Below are 18,911 nucleotides of genomic sequence, written 5' to 3' on the forward strand. Positions count from 1 at the left end.
CTTCTTAGTCGATGTCCACGTATCATCTCACACGCACACGGGCACGTGAAACACAAGAGGACGGAATGGCGGCAAGATCCGCCGAAAACCTGACCTTCAGGGCCTCGGTCTGCGCGCCCAGGCCTCGCGTGCACAGCTCCATGGCGGAGTATGAGCAGAAGGTGTCGCGCACGCGGTACTGGCTCACGGCCGACAGCCACAGCGACACATTCCCCTCCAGCTCCGACGGCGGGATCAGGATCGACTGGTGGCCCGAGTACACGCTGCACACGCGCGCACGTACGTACGTACACACGTGCCGTCACAGCGAGCCGGCGACCGCGCAAACGCGACGCAGGCGAGCGTCGTCGACGCGGAGTGTGTGCGTTGAACTTCTTTCGCTCCGTACGTAGCCGACCGCGCTAATCGGAAGGTGCGTATTATAGTGGCAACGGGCGGCACCGACCTGCTGATGCACCAGAGCACGAAGCCCAGGCCGCAGTAGGGGTCGAGGCAGACGGCGACCTCGCGCGACGGATACAGCTCGCACTGCAGCTTCATGGAGCGGCACAGCGCGCTCGTGGCCGCGTGCGACATCTGGGCGGCGCGCACGCGGACACGCATGCACGGCAAACGCACAGACGGCACACGCAGACACGCACGCAGCCCGTGATTGCACGCACCCCAAGGCAGACAGGCGTAGCCGAGAGCGAAGGCCTATTCAGGCTGTCACGGCACAGCAGGGCACGGTTTAGCCAGCGCCACAACCCAGTACTGTTAACCAGCCACGGTGGCGAGATGTTAACTGCCTCGCCTGGTAGACAGGAGGTCATGGGTTTGATCCCGACCCTGACACCTGCTATATATTTGGAGTTTGTATGTCTCTTTCCCACGTGGTCACGGAGATTTTTTATCCAGGTCCTCCGGTTTTTCCCTCCACATTTCGAATCAACATCACCGTGATCAGCCACTTCATTTGGGCTATCATTTGTGGCCGGGATCGCTTCTCAAAAAGAGCCACATAGCTCAGTGGACCTTACATGGTAAAATAAAAATAGGCTACAGTTTTTAGTTTAATCCACGTGTGGCACACCACGTGTACAACGCCACGTGGCACCGTGCCCCGCTCCCCAAGCAGCCTCATCCTTTCTCCCATCGCTCGTTTCAACAAAAACCGCCAAAAATGGTTTAGCTTTTAGTTGAACCTACACTCAGAGAGACAACAGTAGTCGCGTACGCACGCACGCACGCACCTTGACGCCAGCGAGCATGCCCGTGGTGGAGACGCTGAAGTCGAGGTAGGCCAGGGCGTCCGCGCTGCCCAGCGACACGATTTGTGGCGGCCGCTTCCTCGGCAGGTCGTCTGCACGCGCAAACGTCACGCGGGCAGCCTCACGCACTTGTGCGTATGGAACGCTGTCGACTGCCTTTGTCTTAACGGTGCTCGTTTACAAGACGCCACTGAGGTACGCATTTTAGGCCAAGTTGACCTAGGGGAGTCCCATGACAAGGTCGAATTCATCTCGCCGGTGTTATCCACGTGTTTGCGAACCGCGCACACATTTCGCCGCGATGATCCCGCAGCGATCATATCCAAGTCGTATATATAGAAGTTTTCACAACTCTTAGATGAAAAGCCTCCCGTGAGAGATCAGTTGCCTTCATCACTGTCACTCATCTTCAATTTCACACCGAATCTCAAGGTGCGGCGCTCACACCCACGTGCCCGAGGGTGTTCTATGACAAAATGTGACAAAACTTACATACGATTTCTTCTGTATGTGTGCGTGCGTTCTTGCACGTGTGAACGCGTGTTCGTGAGATTGTGCGTGCGCGTGAGTGCGTGTGTATGTGCGAGCGTGTCAGCGCGTGTACTTGAAGCGCACATAGCCTGACACAAGCGCCGTGGTGATGTCACTGCCACTTAGTGGCGAATGGCGGTTGTTGCTGCTGTCAGCACGTGTTTCAACGAATGTGTGAGTGAGCGAGCGAGTGAGCGAGCGAGCGAGCGAGTGAGCGGGCGAGTGAGAGAGACAGCAAGCAAGTGAGTGAGTAAGCGAGTGAACGAACGAGTGAGCAAGCAAGTAAGTGGGTGGGTGAGACAGAGCGAGCGAGCGAGTGAGCACACGAGCGAGAGAGCGAGCAAGTGAGTAAGCGAGAGAGAGAGCGAATAAGTGAAGCGAGTGAGCGAGAGAGAGAGTGAGTGAGACAGAGCGAGCGAGCGAGTGAGTGAGCGAGCGAGAGAGAGAGCGAGTGAGTGAGCGAGCGAGAGAGAGAGCGAGGAAGTGAAGCGAGTGAGCGAGAGAGAGAGCGAGCGAGTGAGCAAGAGAGAGAGCGAGCGAGTGAGTGAGCGAGAGAGAGAGCAAGTGAGTGAGCGAGCAGTCGTACCGGTGTCCAGCATGGGAGGCCACGTCTTCATGTCGACGGTGCCGCTCGCGTCTTTGGAGCGAAGCAGCTTCATGACGGTCTGCGTGGTGAGCACGCACACTGCTCGGCTCACCTGACCCCCCCGGGACCACGGAGGTCACGGCACCACAGGAGACAAAACACAGAGAGCGGTCAGGTTGCCGTTCTATATATAGTCCCAGCCGGACGTGGAATCTTTCAATTGGGTAGAATTTCAAGTGATCCATTATTTCCGGTTCAGTGTGAAGCAGATACATCAATTATGATGTTGTATTTGTGATAACTCATTCATTATATGTGGGATTTTGAGTTCCAGTGGAAGGAGGAAGAGGTACAGGCGAAATGATGGGTCAACTCAGATTTCACCCAGGCGGTGAGAACTCAAGAGACCAGGACGTGAGTCTCATTTGCAAGTGGCCTGGGTCACCAAAAATTAATATGTAAAAAATACAACAACAACAACGAAGCAAACGGAAATCGGAGCGAACGCTACAAAATAGAGCCAGGGCAAAGGTAATCAAGGTTTTTTGGGTTAGATCGCGTAAATATGAATATGTCCTTCACACACAACCACCCGAGGAAGCCAATTAGTAAGGCTTGTCACGTAAACAAAATGTGCCAATTAGTTACTACTGCAGCACCACCGGTGTGTTGGAGAGTAAACCCACATTTACAATTAAGAGTAGTACGACGTTTCGCTGGTGATTAGGACCGGCCTCATCAGGCGATTTGCCAGAATTATGAAGAACAAGTCCTCCTGTTTCGGTCTCAACTAGAGTAAGAAGATGAAATCAACGTGTGCCTATCAGGTGCGAAGATCAAAGGGGGGTTAATGTCATCGCATTAATTATATTTACGCGACTTAACCCAAAAACCTTCTGCATGAACATAAATATGACGTAAAAAAATTCCCTGTAATGAAAGTTGGCTCTCACAAGTGGATTGAGGGTGATTATGGGCCTGATATGGAGGAGGCTCGTGAAGGACGCTACTACTGGTCAGTTGCAGGCAGTCGCCCTCCGACAACAACGGAGGGCAGAGAAGCGACGCTCGCAACAATGAGCGGAGCTCCTGGCGGCTAGAAATGCAGCAAGTTGGCATAAAAGGGGGCACAGGTGGTGCATCGGTCAGTCATCTCAGTCAGTCAGTGAACCTATAGCACCTGGGTCTGTCCCCTGAAATCCTGTCAGCGAGCTTTCGACACTCCACGTGGCCTCAATGTGCACCTGGCCTGGCACAGGCGCCATGGTGAGATCACTGTCACTTAGTGGCGAATGGCGGGTCTTGGCATTGGTGTGTATAAGCAGGTGAGGGTGTACGGCAAACACCTCGATGATCATCTTGACAGTGGGGAGGGTGCTGGGGATGTTGTGGGGGTGCGGGGGCCGCACGGTCACAGGAACGCAGCCCAGGAAGAGGCAGCCGTAGAACGCCACGATCAGGTCGATGCCTGCGGTCACGTGCACACACGCAAATACACGCACACACGCACACAGCTACGGTCAAAAGCTTTACACCAACACACGCGTCCGAGCGTGAGCATACGTGTGCTTGCAAGTGTGTGGGGAGCGGGAGTGTAGCGGTTAGCGCGCTGCGCTACGAACCCAAAGACCCGAGTTCGATTCCGGCTCACGGCCAACACCAGTGATGATTATCGTAACCGGTTCTGGGCCTCCCCTAGGTCGACTCAGCTTCAGATGAGTACCTGGCACGGTGTGTAAACATCTGTACTTGGGAGACAAAGTCGACCGGGCGTGGTGCTGGCCACCCACCCCTCATAGGCGCTCGCTAGCAGCACTTGCCCATACTGTCTGCTAAGGCTGCACAGGGGATCTTTGCGGGGAGCGAAGGGGCAATGGTTGGGGTATTATGCCATGAACTTGGCGACCCGAGTTCTATTCTTGCTCACGACCAATAACAGTGGCGAATATTTGCAACCCGTCCTGGGCCTCTCCTCAGTCGACTCAGCCTTAAATGGCTACCTGGTGCGGTGTGTAAATAACAGCAATGTCGAGTGAAACTCGGCCGAGTTAGATGCTGGCTGCACCGCCCCCACGTGTGCCGTGCCGGTCCTCATAGGCGCTGCTCGCTAACAACAGCACTTGCCCCAACAGTCTGTTCAGGCTAGACGGGGGATCTTTGCCTTTGCGTGCGAGTACCGGGCGGGTAGACGAGGGCCACGTGGTCGCCCGGGTTGAGCCGTCCCCTCTCGGCCATCGCGGCCGCCACGCGCTCCGCTCGCCGCTGCAGCTGCACGCACGTGACGGCACTCGCGACGGCGCCCTGTGGGAAGACGCCGGGGTGGGGGGCACAGGGGGGCAAGGGGGGCAGGCACAGGGGTCATTGGGAGCGTGGGGAAGCTGTCGGTGGGTTGTCCCACCCAGAATTCAAGTTCCTGCCTAGGTTGGCTCCTCATCGTCGTCGTCGTCAATGTCATCATCATCATCATCCACGACACTTACATTATTGAAATTACGTAGGTGTAGTGGATGATGACCACCATTATCATCCCCATCCATGCTGTCGTGATAATCAATATCTATATCCCAACGTGATGAAATAAAAAAAAATGTGGGGTCTACCGAAACTACATTGTTGATAAGATTGGCCCCCGCCATAACAGTGTGGAGTTTCCATCACCGGCTCGTTGTGTTTCAGCAGGGACTCATTGACAGAATGGCGATTCTTTCCGTCTGCGTTTTTCGACGTCTCCATCACCAACATTTGTCTCCATTGATGCCATGAGCTTGAACGTTACAGCTCGCAAATGGAAGTTCGCACACATTGGGTAATTGTAAATAATCCAAACCACAACAACAACAACAGCAAGTGATCCACAAAGTTGCAACAACAACATGAGCACGTTGGGTGCGGACCGACGCGTCGGCGCGCGTCACGCGTGTGCTCGCACGCGCGTCGTACCCGTGCGTTGAGCAGAATGAAGAGCGTGTGGTCGGGCGTGCTCTGTGCCCGCCACTGCAGCAGCTCGGCGACGAACAGGTTCTGTGGACACGGCGGAGAGACACGTGGAGAAACAGAGCAGCGGGGTGAGCGAGCGAGCGAGGGAGCGAGGGAGGGAACGCGGGGAGTTTAAAAAATCACTCTTCGCTTTCCGGGGACACGCGCTCATTGTGAGAATTATGGGCGATGTACTACTACAGCACTACTATTTTTAAATCCTTTATATTAAGTTCACTTGCTTGCTTGCTTGCGCGCTTACGACCGTGCAAATCTTTCGGTCGTTTTTTAACCCACTTCCCGTGATCCAATCGAGCTGACATTTTGCACACAGACTCGTTGTGCGTGACAATTTATTTTCGTGAAATTTTTTTCCAAAATTTTACACATTTTAGGAATTTTTTTTTTATATTTAATTACCAATTGCTTAATGGTGGCAGGCAATCATCTGACCCATAGGTGGCAGCCATCTCAAGCCAGAGGACGAGAGGACTCTAGCCGCCACACATATAAAGGATTTATAGTGAAAAACTTTGTTTTTACGGGTTAATTTTTTATGTTACAAGGTAAGGCCCAAATAACCTGGAATGCAGGTTTGAGCCTGTTCTAGGCTGCTGCTGCAGAGTTAGGTGATGGGCAGCAGAGGGCAGTGCAGCGAAAACAAACGGACTGTATCTCTCTGCTCTAACATCGATGCTCAACCGCCATTCACCACCCTGCCCGCACTGACCGGTGTGGCGAAGTATGGTCAAATAATCCACACCAACAGCACACAGCCTGGGGAAGCCCTCATCCAGCAACGGACCACCAGAAGTGCCGTACTCGTGTGTGAGCCGTCGTACGCTGTGTAAGACTGCGTTGTCGCAGCCTGATGGTTGCAACAGCATGGTCAGCGGCTCTGGGCCCTATGTATGTACAGTATGTTGAACTTCTTTCGCACCATACGTAGCCAACCTGTAGAGTAGCGAATCGCAATAATCGAGCCTTGTCGATGCTCTGCTGCACGTCACCACGTTGCCTACAACACGACTCAATAGTGGTCGAATGTGTCGTAGAGCCCTGATATGAAAAACTGCAGGACTCGACTATATTTTTGCACGTGGTGATCCAACGACATGAGACGGTAACGTGGCCACGGCAATGTGGAGCGTGCAGAGTGCCGGCACCTTCTTTGCGTGTTCGCTGTCGTCCAGAGGCCCAACGTCTCGCCCGCTCGCTTGCGCAATCCGCTTCCCGGCCACCAGGTTCCCAACCATCACGGAGGCGGGCCCCACCTCTGCACGAGCGCACACGAGGGGCCACCCACATATGGACGCCCAGCCCCACGTTCAGCCCTCCTTGCATGCAGGGAGGTGCATTTCATATGCAGACTCTCTCGGCCAGCATTACCATTCACTTCTGAGTTTCTTTCGGGTCGGATCACCGTGAAGGTCCGATGCCAAATCTTAACTGTAACCGACCTCCCATTACCCGACACAGTTAATCGATTCAAGTTGTCACGTGGGCAAATATGCACATTAATTTGGTTTTATCAGCATATAAAGTGGTATACGTTGACAATTTTTATTTTACCTTTTTCTGGAGATTAGATCCAGCATCATAAACTGTTAAGAGCTCAGCTTAACACGGAGCGTTACAATTAAAACAAAAGCGGGTGCAATTGGTTGCTCATTTTAGTGCTGTCAGCATCATGCCATACGAAAAAGCGTCCATTCCAATTCCTCGCAGAGCGGTACAGCCCCACCAATGTCAGAGACCGGCCGGAGAAAGCAGATCTCACAGAGCTACCTCCGAGATCCCTTTTGCCTATGACCTTGCCCGCACAGCAGAGGGCGCACTTTCCCATCCGATCTGCCATGTGAGAGCAGTAATAGCCAAACCGATATATGTTTTAATTCTCAGATATGGAAATTGGCTAAATTAATTGCAGAACCAAATTTTTTTGTGCGGCCGTTGACGACCTGGCTGAGACCATCAACATGCACACGTGTAATCTTAGGTTTTTTCGGTAAAGTCACGTAGGTATTTATTATATTATTTTATTTATATTATTACTTTTATTATTTTTTATTTTATTTTTTACCTACGTGGTTTTTCCCGAACAACCTAAGATTATGATTCCTTGCAGTCACGAAAGCTTCAAATCTAGAATGCACACGTGTACACAAAAGCACACACGAAGACAAAGATCCCCCGTACAGCCTTAATAAACTGTTTGGGCAAGTGCTGTTAGCGAGCATCGATGAAGACCGGCACGGCACACAAGGGGGTAGGAGTCCAGCACCACGCACGGCCGCCTTTGTCTCCCCAGTGTCGATGTTTACAAATCTGAGTCGACCTCGGGAAGGCCCAGGACCGGTTCAGATAATCGTCACTGGTGTTGGTGGCCGTAAGCGGGAGTCCAACTCGGGTCATCGGGTTCGTAGCAAAGTGCGCTAACCGCAGTACTACCGCTCCCTAAGCATGCAAGCACGTACACACGCACGCACCCACAAGCACGCACACACACACACGCACGCACACACGTACGCGCACCTGGCTGCTTCTGCCGCGGCTTGGGCAGGTTGGTGACGCAGGTGTGGGGGCACATGAGCACGTTGCAGGGGTGCAGGGCCCCCTCGAGGAAGCGCTGACGCGTCTCCGACAGGTGGATTCCGCCCAGCGGCGTCTTGGGCAGCGTGTTGGCCGGCACCAGCGCCAGGCAGTACACGCCCGTCTGGTGGATGCTGTCGATGGCCTGGGGGGGGGGGGGCAGATAGGGGGGGTAATGTAGAGGGGTGGGAAGGGAGGGGTACAGCATGGAAGGGGTGCGGGAGGGGGGGTCAGGACGAGGGAGGAGGCAGTGCGGAGCAGAGCGAGAGAGATAAGAGTGAGGGACGAGGAGGAGGTCACGAGTGAAATCAATAAACCGATGCCTTTCATTTAACCTCCTGATACTCCACTGAGATTTGTTATCTGTTCGTCAAATAACGCTTGGGGTAGCTACGGCCACGCAAGGAGGAGCTTTATGAATTATCACAACTTTAATGGCTGGGCAATTAAAAAAATGCGCAGCGGGGGGTGGGAAGGGTGTCAATTGCGACGGCAGGCGACTTCCGGCTGCGTCGGCGCCAACGGCGTTGCGGGGGCGTTTCACGATGCCCACGTTGGGGGCCACAGGCATCGATCGCCGACCCCGCGAAGGTCACGCAGCCCGCCGAGCCGTGGCGGCTGGCAGGTTGCCTCGTTAGCGGCTAACAAGGCGGGCGGGCGAGCGAGCGGGCGGGCGAGCAAGCGAGCGCTGTACCTGCAGCACGCGGCTCATCCACTGGAAGCTGTCCTCCTCCGAGGCGTCCGGGCGCTGCTCGGCCACCACCACGATTCGCTCCTCGTGCAGGACGGTGACGGAGAACACCGTGATGCTGCACGCACGCAAAAGACAAAGATCCACCCCCCCCCCCCCCCGTATAGCCTTTAACAGACTGTAGGGGCAAGTGCTGTTCATGAGTAGCACCTATGAAGGCTGACATGGAACAAGAGGGGGTGGCTGACCAGCACCATGCCCAGCCACTTTGATCTCCCGAGTGATGATGTTGACACACCACACCAGGTACTCATTTGAGACTGAGTCGACTTAGGGGAGGCCCAAGACTAGTTCAGATATTCGTCATTGGTGTTGGCCGTGATCAGGAATCGAACCCGGATCGCTGGGTTCGTAGCGCAGCGCGCTAACCTCAACACTACCGCTCCCCACACACGCACAGACACACGCACGCTCGCTGGTTATAATAAGCCCAAGATTTTGTCAATTTGCATAATTATCGTGAGAGGCATGGCTCTGCAACTGTTTGCGCATGCCACTGGAATCTTTGGCCTTCTATACTGACCAGACATCATAATATGTCAAGGTTATTTGTACCTCAGAGGTACCCCAGTGCCCGTACAAGCTCACACTTTTAACATTTAATATTTTGCCCCCGTTTGCATGCTATTCGTGCATTCGGCGCCATGGCACGAGGCTACCGTATCTCTCTCAGTGCCACCCTCCGAGTTGCCTTTTTCAAGTGACCTCCACTCCACACGGTCGGGGGGCAGCACCTTCCCCACCCGCTGTGCTCGCCACTGAGAGTTGCGTTTGTCACATGACAGTCAAACTAGATAATTTTTTTAAAATTTCTGTCAGCTGGAATTTATCCCGTTTGAGTGCACAACTAAATTTAACGCGATGGTGACCAGGCTGAGACGATCGACTCACGCACTCGCGTACAGCACAGCGTGACGGCTACGTTGCTACGCGTGCCCTCGCACGCCCACGTGTGCCGCACGCTGCACCAGCAGGTCACGGGACAGACCGCGGCGCCATGGGTTGACTGACGGACATGGTAGACGCAACACCTGTTGTGCCCAATGCGCCGCCTTCGCTGACGTTTTAGCCGCCCGGCGCTCGGCTCGTTGTTGAGAGTGCCGCTCTCAGCTCTCCGTTGTACACGCATGCACACAGACAAAGATCCCCCGTATAGCCTGAACAGACTGTTGGGGCAAGTGCTGTTAGTGAGCATACCGCACCAGGTACTCATTTGAGGCTGAGTCGACCTAGGGGAAAGCATTGGGCCGTGATCGGGAAACGAACCTGGGTCGCTGGGTTTGTAGCGCAGCGCTCGAACCGCTACAATACACTACCGCTCCCCACAGACGCATGTGCGGATGCACACGCACACATGCACACGCACACATGCACACATGCACACACGCACACGCACACATGCACACGCAAGCTCACCGTCCGCGGTAGACGAACTTCATGGGCTCCACGGCGAGCGCGGTGGCCACGATGTCGTCCCCGTTGTGTCGACGGCCGCCCACCACCATGAGCCCGTCCATCTTCCCCACCACGAACACGAGTCCGCCCTGCGCAAAGACAAAGATCTCCCATGTAGGCCTCACACAGGCTGTTGAGGCAAGCGCTATTAGCACCTATGAAGGCCGGCATGGTATATGAGGGGGTGGGTGGCCAACACCACACCTGGCCGCCTTGGTCTCCCCAGTGCATTTACACCCCATACCAGGTACTTATTTCATGCCGAGCCGACCTAGGGGAGGCCTAGGACCAGGTCAAGTAAACGTAACTGGTGTTGGTGGCCATGAGCGGGAGTCGAACTCGGGTTGCCGAGTTATGCTGCCGCTACGTACATACGTACAGACACAAACACACATGCATGCAGACGCACACATGCGCACAAACACGCGCAGATATGGACACGTGCACACACAAATGCATTTCCGACACACGGCACGCGCGGTCATCTAGGCCGTCGCGGGCTGCGCTGTTCCTGTCTGGCCACACGTGCCGTGACAATGTCCACCCACAGCGACGACAAGTTTGTTCTCAGACTCGGTGGCCGCTATCCGAGTGAACGAGCTCGCGTTTAGTTTCGTGCGTTCGTCGCGTCGCAAGGCTGCGGTCGCTCGCTGCTCGGGCAGGCGTCTCTCTCTCTCTGCGTGCGTCTCTGTCGTTTTGTCCGTGTGCGAGGAACTCACGGGCCCCAGGAATCCCAGCATGCTGCTGCGCACAAAGGGGACTTCGCTGACGGGGACTCCCGCGTCGTCCACCGGGAAAACCTGCCGCCCCCACACGCAAACGCCCGGTTCAGGGGGCAGAAGGATACAACGCACGACGCGGTGATGATGGTGGTGGTGGTGGTGGTGACCGTATGTGTGGGCGCCAAGGTGGATAGATGTTAACTACCTCGCCTGGTATACAGGAAGTCGTCGGTTCGATCCCGAACCTGACGCCTGCTGTGCATTTGGAGTTTGCGTGTCTTATCTCCTCGTGGTCGCGTGGCTTTTTTTCCGGGCCCTCTGGTTTTCCCCTCCGCATTTAGAATCAACATCACGTGTTTAGAGTATTTGGCTACTGCTATACATCTCCACGTGATAAGCCACTTTGGTCAGCTATTATTTGTGGCCAGGTCGCTTCTGAAAAAGACCCTTAAAGCTCAATGGGCCTTACCTGTTAGAATATTATTTTTATAAATGGCTCAGTATGAATGTTGAACTTATTTCGCACAGTACGTAGCCCTACCGTGCTAATCGGAGGTGCGGCGGAAGGAAAACAAACTAAACGCAAAAATCAGTTCTAAAGAAATTAGTCTTCAATCTAGATGATGTAAAAGTGCATTGCTCCGGTGGTTTCCTAATAATGGAAGGAAGAGCGTTCCAGACGGCCGCAGAAGCGCATCTGAAAGCACTCAATGCGGTTACCATATTTGTTCGACGGCTAGCCAAAAAGCCGCTGCGAGGATGACCATGATGGCTTACGCGCCTTGACGAGATCAGCGAGGTACTGTGGTTAATTTGTGGCAAGCCACAAATTAATTGACGTGGTGCTGTGCAGGGCAGCAGACAGCGGGGCACAATAGGGATGGGCAGGACTGGGTAGGGCAGAGCAGAGTATGGCAGGACAGGGTGTATAGCGGCAGGTGAGAGGTGGGTACACGAGGGCAAGGTAGAGCGGGTGGAAATGGGAAGGTTACAAGAGGTGGAGAAGAGCAGGGCTGGGCTGGGCAGGACATGGCAGCAGGGCAGGGTAGGGGAGGGGAGGGTAGAGCAGGGTAAGAGTACAGCAGGGTAAGAGTACAGCAGGGTAGCGTAGGGCAGGGTAGGGGAGGGGAGGGTAGAGCAGGGTAAGAGGACAGCAGGGTAAGAGGACAGCAGGGTAGCGTAGGGCAGGGTAGGGGAGGGGAGGGTAGAGCAGGGTAAGAGGACAGCAGGGTAAGAGGACAGCAGGGTAGCGTAGGGCAGGGTAGGGGAGGGGAGGGTAGAGCAGGGTAAGAGGACAGCAGGGTAAGAGTACAGCAGGGTAGCGCAGGGCAGGGTAGGGGAAGGGAGGGTAGAGCAGGGTAAGAGTACAGCAGGGTAAGAGTACAGCAGGGTAGCGTAGGGCAGGGTAGGGGAGGGGAGGGTAGAGCAGGGCAGGGTGGGGCAATGGCAGGTAAGAGCAGAGCTGGGCTGAGCAGGGTATGGCAGGATCCAGCAAGGTAGGGAAATGGCAGGGTATAGAATGGCAGGGTACAGCAGTGCAGGGTAGAGCAGAGTAGACAGGGCACGGTAGAGCAGGGTAAAGTAAGGGCAGGGCAGGGTAAGAGTTGGGCAGGGCAGGGTAGGACAGGGTAAGGGTAGAGCACGGAAGAGCAGGGTAGAGAAATGGCAAGCAAGAGCCGGGCTGTGAAGGGCGGGGCACCTCAAAGGTGTGCTTGGTGATGCCAGCGAGTCCCAGGTAGGAGGTGCCGGTGCAGGGGGAGGACACGCACAGCTCCCCCACCTCGTCGGTGCGGCACAGGAACGGCACCCCGTCCGGCCGCACCACGCACACCGCGGCTGGAGACCAACGAAAAGATCGCCCACGAAGGCTGTATAACGTTTCGGGGCAAGCTCTGTCGTGAAGGAGGGAACGGTGCACCCACGAGGAGGGGTGATGTGGCCAGCGTCACGCCCGCCGGGATAACGTTTTGTCACCCCGGTGCTGATATTCAGACACCACGCCAGGTACTCGTTTGAGGCTGAGTCGACATAGGGGACATCCACCAGGATCGGTTGAAATATAAATTTGTGTGGCCAGGTTCGTAACGCAGCGCGCTAACCGCGACACTGCCGCTCCCCACGCACACGTGCATGTACGCACGCACGCATACACGCACGCACGCATACACGCACGCATGCACGCACGCACGCACGCATACACGCACGCACGCACGCACACACGCACGCACGCATACACACACGCACGCACGCACGCACGCATACACGCACGCACGCATACACGCACGCACGCATACACGCACGCATGCATACACGCACGCACGCATACACGCACGCACGCACGCATACACGCACGCACGCATACACGCACGCACGCACGCATACACGCACGCACACATACACGCACGCACGCATACACGCACGCACGCAGCCACACGCACCTCCCGGCATGACGCTGCCCACATCCTGCACCGTGAGCACCGAGAGCTTCTCCTCCGAGTCGACGCGGATCGTCCCGTGGCTCAGGCCGTGCATGGAGAGGACGCCGCGGCCCGCGGGGAGGGGCAACCCGTCCTCGCTCGGCCTGCACGCACGTACGCACACATGCCCGCGTGCACGCACGCACCAGCATGCCACGTGTGAACCCTCACACACAGTCACGGCAGTATGGTGCTGTGTGCCGCAATGGCGCTATGTGGTAGTGCGAGTGTGGTAGTGGTGGTGCGGTGCTTGACGGTGGTACGGTGCGGTGTGCGGTGGTGGTACGGTGCGGTGTGTGGTGGTGGTGCGGTGTGCGGCGGTGGTGCGGTGCAGCGTGTGTTGGTGGTGCGGTGTGTGGTGTGGGGTGGTGGTGCGGTGGTAAAGCGGTGGTGTGGTGCCGCATGTGTTGGTGGTGCGGTGTGTGGTGTGCGGTGGTGGTGCGGTGGTAAGGCGGTGGTGCGAACCTGCGGATGGCGATGGTGAGCACCTCGGGGGAGCCGGCGCAGGGGCAGATTGCCTCGGGCAGCAGCCCCTTGCTCTGGAACACGTTGAGGAATGCGTCGCATGACGAGATCGACCCTACGCCACGCACACACACGCAGGCATGCGCACACACACATGCAGTCTCTCGCAACACGATCACCACCAACAACAATCACCATTTGCCTCTGTCTGTCTCTCTCTCCTCTTGCGTACGGCTGCATGCATAACAACGCACAAGGCTCTGCTCGAATTAGATCGCTTCGGTTGATGTGCAGTGGATCGCTTCAATGCCTCTGTAGAATTTGTTCACAGGGGTTTGTTCTCTGCTTTGTGGCCGACGGTCACCGCCTGCGCACACTCACAGGGCCAACTTACTCATCAACACAGCAGTGCAGGCGGATCCGCCGTGAGATCGAATCACTCGCGGGCTCCATTTAGTTGGGGCGCCACGGTAGCTATGAGATGTTAACTACCTCGCCTGGTATACAGGAGGTCATGGGTTCGATCCCGACCCTGATGCCTGTTGTATATTTGGAGATTGCATGACCTCCCTCTGGTCGTGTGGATTTTTCCTGGGTCCTCTGGTTTTTCCCTCCATATTTAGAATCAACATCACGCGTTTAGATCATTTGGCTGCGATAAAGTTCCACGTAGTTATAAGCCACTTCGTCGAGCTATCATTTGTGGCCAGGTCGCGTCTGAAAAAGACCTACACAGCTCAGTGGGCCTTACCTGGTAAAATAAAAAAACTAGTTTTTAGTTTAGTAAACTGTGGATCATTAACTCATCACCAAGAACTGGTGACAATGTGACCAAGGATTTCGTGCCAGGCACAGTGCACAATGCGGATGCACAGTGCACGGGGGGGAGTAAAGGTGTGCACGCGCAAGCGTAGGTGTGCACGAGTAAGCAGCGGTGTCTGTTGTATACAGCCGAGTGTGGTGCTGGACACCAACCCCCTAGTGTGCTGTGCCAGCCTTCATAGGTGCTCGCTAACAGCACTTGCCCCAACAGTCCATTGCGGACTATACGGGGGACCTTTGCCTCTGTTGTGTACAGCTGCGCGTTGTTGTGCGCCGTCGCGCGACGCGCTTTTGTGATCGGGGAAAATGTGCATGCGAAGAGCGTTGTGCGCGCGTGTGAATGCGTGAGTGCAGGCGTGTGCAGGCGAGTGCAAGGCGATTACTTGTGTGAGTGCGTGGGTGAGTGGTCACTCACAGGGGTTGGCTCCGTCCGCCACAATGAGCATGCGCAGAGCGCGCAGGTTGATGTCGCGCTGGTCTCGGTGTGCCACCAGCGCCCAGTGCATGTCCCGTGACTTGACACATGCCACCCGCGCTGCACGGCACCACCACCACCATCATCATCAACAGCAGCAGCATCGTCATCGTACGTCACGAGGATGATCACCACCACCACCGCCACCATCATCATCATGGTCACTACGATTATTATCACCGCCATGATCATCGTCGTCGTCGTCGTCGTTACGATTGTCATCAACACCATCGACATCATCATCGTCATCGTCACTACGATTATCATGAACACCGTCATTGTCACCATCATCATCATTACGATTGCGGCCAATTTATCAAGATTAAAGCGAAAAAGTACTCTGTGGAAGCATCTGCTAAGATGTGCGAGGCCTACAAGGCATATTTCGGCATGCCTGTCGGGGATCAAGACAAACCCTGAGCACCTGATTTCACCTGTGAGCAATGCAAAACAAACTCTGGAAGGTAAGATGGACAATTGTTGCTGGGAATTTTATGTTATAAAATTTGTTTTTAAAAATTTTAATGTATTTTTTTTTACAATTTTCAATGTCCGAAATTAATCATCAAAACCATCTTGATCACCATGATGATCAGTTTAACATGCAGGCCTATGCGCAACCAATATCATCCATAATCGCCTGGTATAAAACGAATTGGCATGTTCTGTTTACGTGACAAACCTTACTAAATGGTTGTGTCGGGCGGTGGCGGGTTTAACGATACATTTATATATTTACGCGATCTAACCCAAAACACCCGTATTATGCACCACGATGATCTTTACACACCGCGCCAGGTTACCGTAATCCCGCACCTCCCATTCGCACGGTTGGCTACGTACGGTACGAAAGAAGTTCAACATACAGTACATACAGTGAGGGAAAAAAGTATTTGATCCCCTAATGATTTTGTACGTTTGCCCACTGACAAAGAAATGATCAGTCTATAATTTTTATCGTAGGTTTATTTGACATGCGTTTTTCTGGATTTTGTTGTTGTTATTCTGTCTCTCGCTGCTCAAATAAACCTACCATTAAAATTATAGACCGATCATTACTTTTTCAGTGGGCAAACGTACACAATCAGCAGGGGATCAAATACTTTTTTCCCTCACTGTACATCACTGCCGATCGTTGCTTCCATTCGTTACCGCATTCACCGCCACAATTACCAGCAACTACTGCCTTCACCCTCTTCTGAGGAAGAGAAGGCAAAGTGAGGTGGCGGATGAGCGATGCTTTACCTTTGTAGGCGTAGACTTTCTGAATCCAGGAGACCGGGTTCACCTTCATGAGTGAGTACGGCACGCAAACCACGTGCAGCATGTTCATCACGCTCTGTGCACCCGCCACACAGACACACGCGCACACACACAAAGATCCCCCGTACAGCCTTAACGAGTAGCAAGTGCTGTTAGTCAGTAGCACCTATGAAGGCCGGCACGGCACACGAGGGGGTGGGTGGCCGGCACCACACCTGCCCGCCTTTGTCTCCTTAGTGGTGATCTTTACACATCACACCAGGTACTTATTTGAGGCTGAGTCGACCTCGGGGAGGCCCGTGACCGGTTCAGATAATCGTCACTGGCGTTGGCCATGAGCAGGAATCGAACTCGGGTTGCCGGGTTCGTAGCGCAGTGTGCTAAACCGCCACGCTACCGCTCCCCTACACACAACTAGAGACACACGGCAAAACACCGCGCACACAGCACCGCGCCGCACACAGCATGACGCAGCGAGCGACGGGCGTTAATCGATGAGTGCTGCACCCTCACTCAGCCTGGCTCCCTTCACGTCGAATTCTACCCACAGTGCAGCGAGGTCGGAGCTGAGTGCAGCACCCCACATCTGTGCAGCTGCTGTAACAATTGTACGCTAGACGGCCGCGGCGACGATCGCTCGGGGGTCGCAGAACGAGGCTTCGGCACGGAAAAAAAACCACCAAGCTTCTCCGATGCCTCCTTAGCCATCGGAGAGAGACAGCCGTTCCGTGACAGCGCAGCACGAGGAGAAGGGAGAGAGCCAAGCGGAGACGAGAGGGATCGTTGGATCTCGATGAGTGGGATCTGTGCTATCTAGATGAGTGGGATTGGTAGATCTAGGCGAGTAGGATCGGTGGATCTAGACGAGAGGGATCTGTGGACCTAGACGAGTGGAATCTGTGGTATCTAGATGAGTGGAATCGATGGGTCTAGATGAGAGGGATCTGTGCAGTGGCGGATCCTGCAAAATCTCTCAGGGGGGGCAAATGTCTGGATGATTGATAAGGATAAGGTCCACCCATGCAATGGATAAATTAACAGCTTAAGCATGTAAAGGCAACTTCACTTCTTTAATATTAATGAAAAATAAAGTGACTCTTACAATACATCTTGTTTGTTTCTATCTCACTATTATTAAAATCCACTCAGTTTCTTTTATTAAAGATTCCACTAAGTGGCGACAAATAATATTGTTGACTGAAACGTGCTTACGTATGATGACGTAAGCACGTATGATGACGTAAGCACGTTAGTGCGAGCCCTCCCGGAAGCCATAGAGAATGCATTGCAGCGCCCGCCGTTCGAAAAAAAACACATTTGAATGTAAGTCTATGGGAACACTCTGGGCGATTCTCAGCCGGAGTGAAATCGCTCAAAAAGAGGCGGTACTCCACAGAACGTGACATGACGCTGATTGGACTATATCCAGAGGCACAGTAACGGCTGAGATTGGTGGTGCGTCGCCCAATCGCCCTAATGAAGAAACCGCCCCTGGATCTGTGGTATCTAGATGAGTGGGATTGGTAGATCTAGGCGAGTGGAATCGGTGGATCTAGACGCGTAGGATCGGTGGATCCAGACGAGAGGGATTTATGGATCGAGAAGAGCGGGATCGGTAGATCTAGATGAGAGGGATCGGTGGATCTAGATGAGATGGATCGGTGGATCTAGACGAGAGGGATCGGTAGATCTAGATGAGATGGATCGGTGGATCTAGATGAGAGGGATCGGTGGATCTAGATGAGATGGATCGGTGGATCTAGACGAGAGGGATCGGTAGATCTAGACGAGAGGGATCGGTGTATCTAGACGAGAGGGGTCGGTGGTGTGTTGAGTTGCGCGCCCTCACGGTGAGGATGCCGTGCCACAGCCCCACATCCTTCTTGAAGTCGAGGACGTTCACCAGCGTCTCTCCTGCGTGGGGGAGACAACGGTTGCCCGCTCAGCAACACCGCGATCGCACAACCCTCCTGCGTGTGTGCATGTGTGCGTGTGCGCGTGCGTGTGCAGTGCGTGTGTGTGCGTGCAGTGCATGCGTGCGTGTCCGTGCGCACACCCTCGATGTAGCTGCAGGCCTGCGTGAGTGCCTGGCAGTGGGTCAGCATCGCCGCTCGCGACACCGTGACGCCCATCACGCTCCCCTCCTTGCTCGTCTTGTACTGAGCCGCACCCACGAACCACGAGCGCGCGCGTCATCACCCCCGTTACCGACCATCACCACCACTATCATCAGCACCACCGCCACCATCATCACCATTGACATCCTCACCATTACCAACACCATCACCACCATTATCATCAGTACCACCGCCACCGTCACCATCCTCACCATTACCAACACCATCACCACCACTATCATCAGTACCACCGCCACCATCACCATCCTCACCATTACCAACACCATCACCACCACTATCATCAGCACCACCGCCACCATCACCATCACCATCCTCACCATTACCAACACCATCACCACCACTATCATCAGCACCACCGCCACCGTCACCATCCTCACCATTACCAACACCATCACCACCACTATCATC

At 54.6% G+C, this 18,911-nt stretch overlaps 1 protein-coding gene across 1 annotated transcript in view; it reads right to left on the minus strand.

Moving 5' to 3' along the window:
• The window catches only part of LOC144723131 (disco-interacting protein 2 homolog C-like), a 168,382-nt gene that overhangs the window by 16,962 nt on the left and 132,509 nt on the right, over nt 1–18,911 (minus strand). The window contains exons 14-32 of the mRNA XM_078601714.1: nt 18,422–18,524; nt 18,215–18,279; nt 16,348–16,441; nt 15,043–15,162; nt 13,806–13,920; nt 13,302–13,444; nt 12,563–12,699; nt 10,861–10,941; nt 10,103–10,230; nt 8,630–8,744; nt 7,879–8,080; nt 6,510–6,619; nt 5,308–5,388; nt 4,545–4,668; nt 3,714–3,835; nt 2,368–2,479; nt 1,233–1,342; nt 446–576; nt 95–263 (exon numbers count right to left, since the gene is read on the minus strand). Coding sequence (XP_078457840.1) covers nt 95–263; nt 446–576; nt 1,233–1,342; nt 2,368–2,479; nt 3,714–3,835; nt 4,545–4,668; nt 5,308–5,388; nt 6,510–6,619; nt 7,879–8,080; nt 8,630–8,744; nt 10,103–10,230; nt 10,861–10,941; nt 12,563–12,699; nt 13,302–13,444; nt 13,806–13,920; nt 15,043–15,162; nt 16,348–16,441; nt 18,215–18,279; nt 18,422–18,524 — 2,262 coding nt within the window. The remainder of the gene's footprint in view (nt 1–94; nt 264–445; nt 577–1,232; nt 1,343–2,367; nt 2,480–3,713; nt 3,836–4,544; nt 4,669–5,307; nt 5,389–6,509; nt 6,620–7,878; nt 8,081–8,629; nt 8,745–10,102; nt 10,231–10,860; nt 10,942–12,562; nt 12,700–13,301; nt 13,445–13,805; nt 13,921–15,042; nt 15,163–16,347; nt 16,442–18,214; nt 18,280–18,421; nt 18,525–18,911) is intronic.

The sequence above is a fragment of the Lampetra planeri genome, chromosome 1, assembly GCF_965212315.1.
Source record: "Lampetra planeri chromosome 1, kcLamPlan1.2.h2, whole genome shotgun sequence".
NCBI lineage: Eukaryota > Metazoa > Chordata > Hyperoartia > Petromyzontiformes > Petromyzontidae > Lampetra > Lampetra planeri.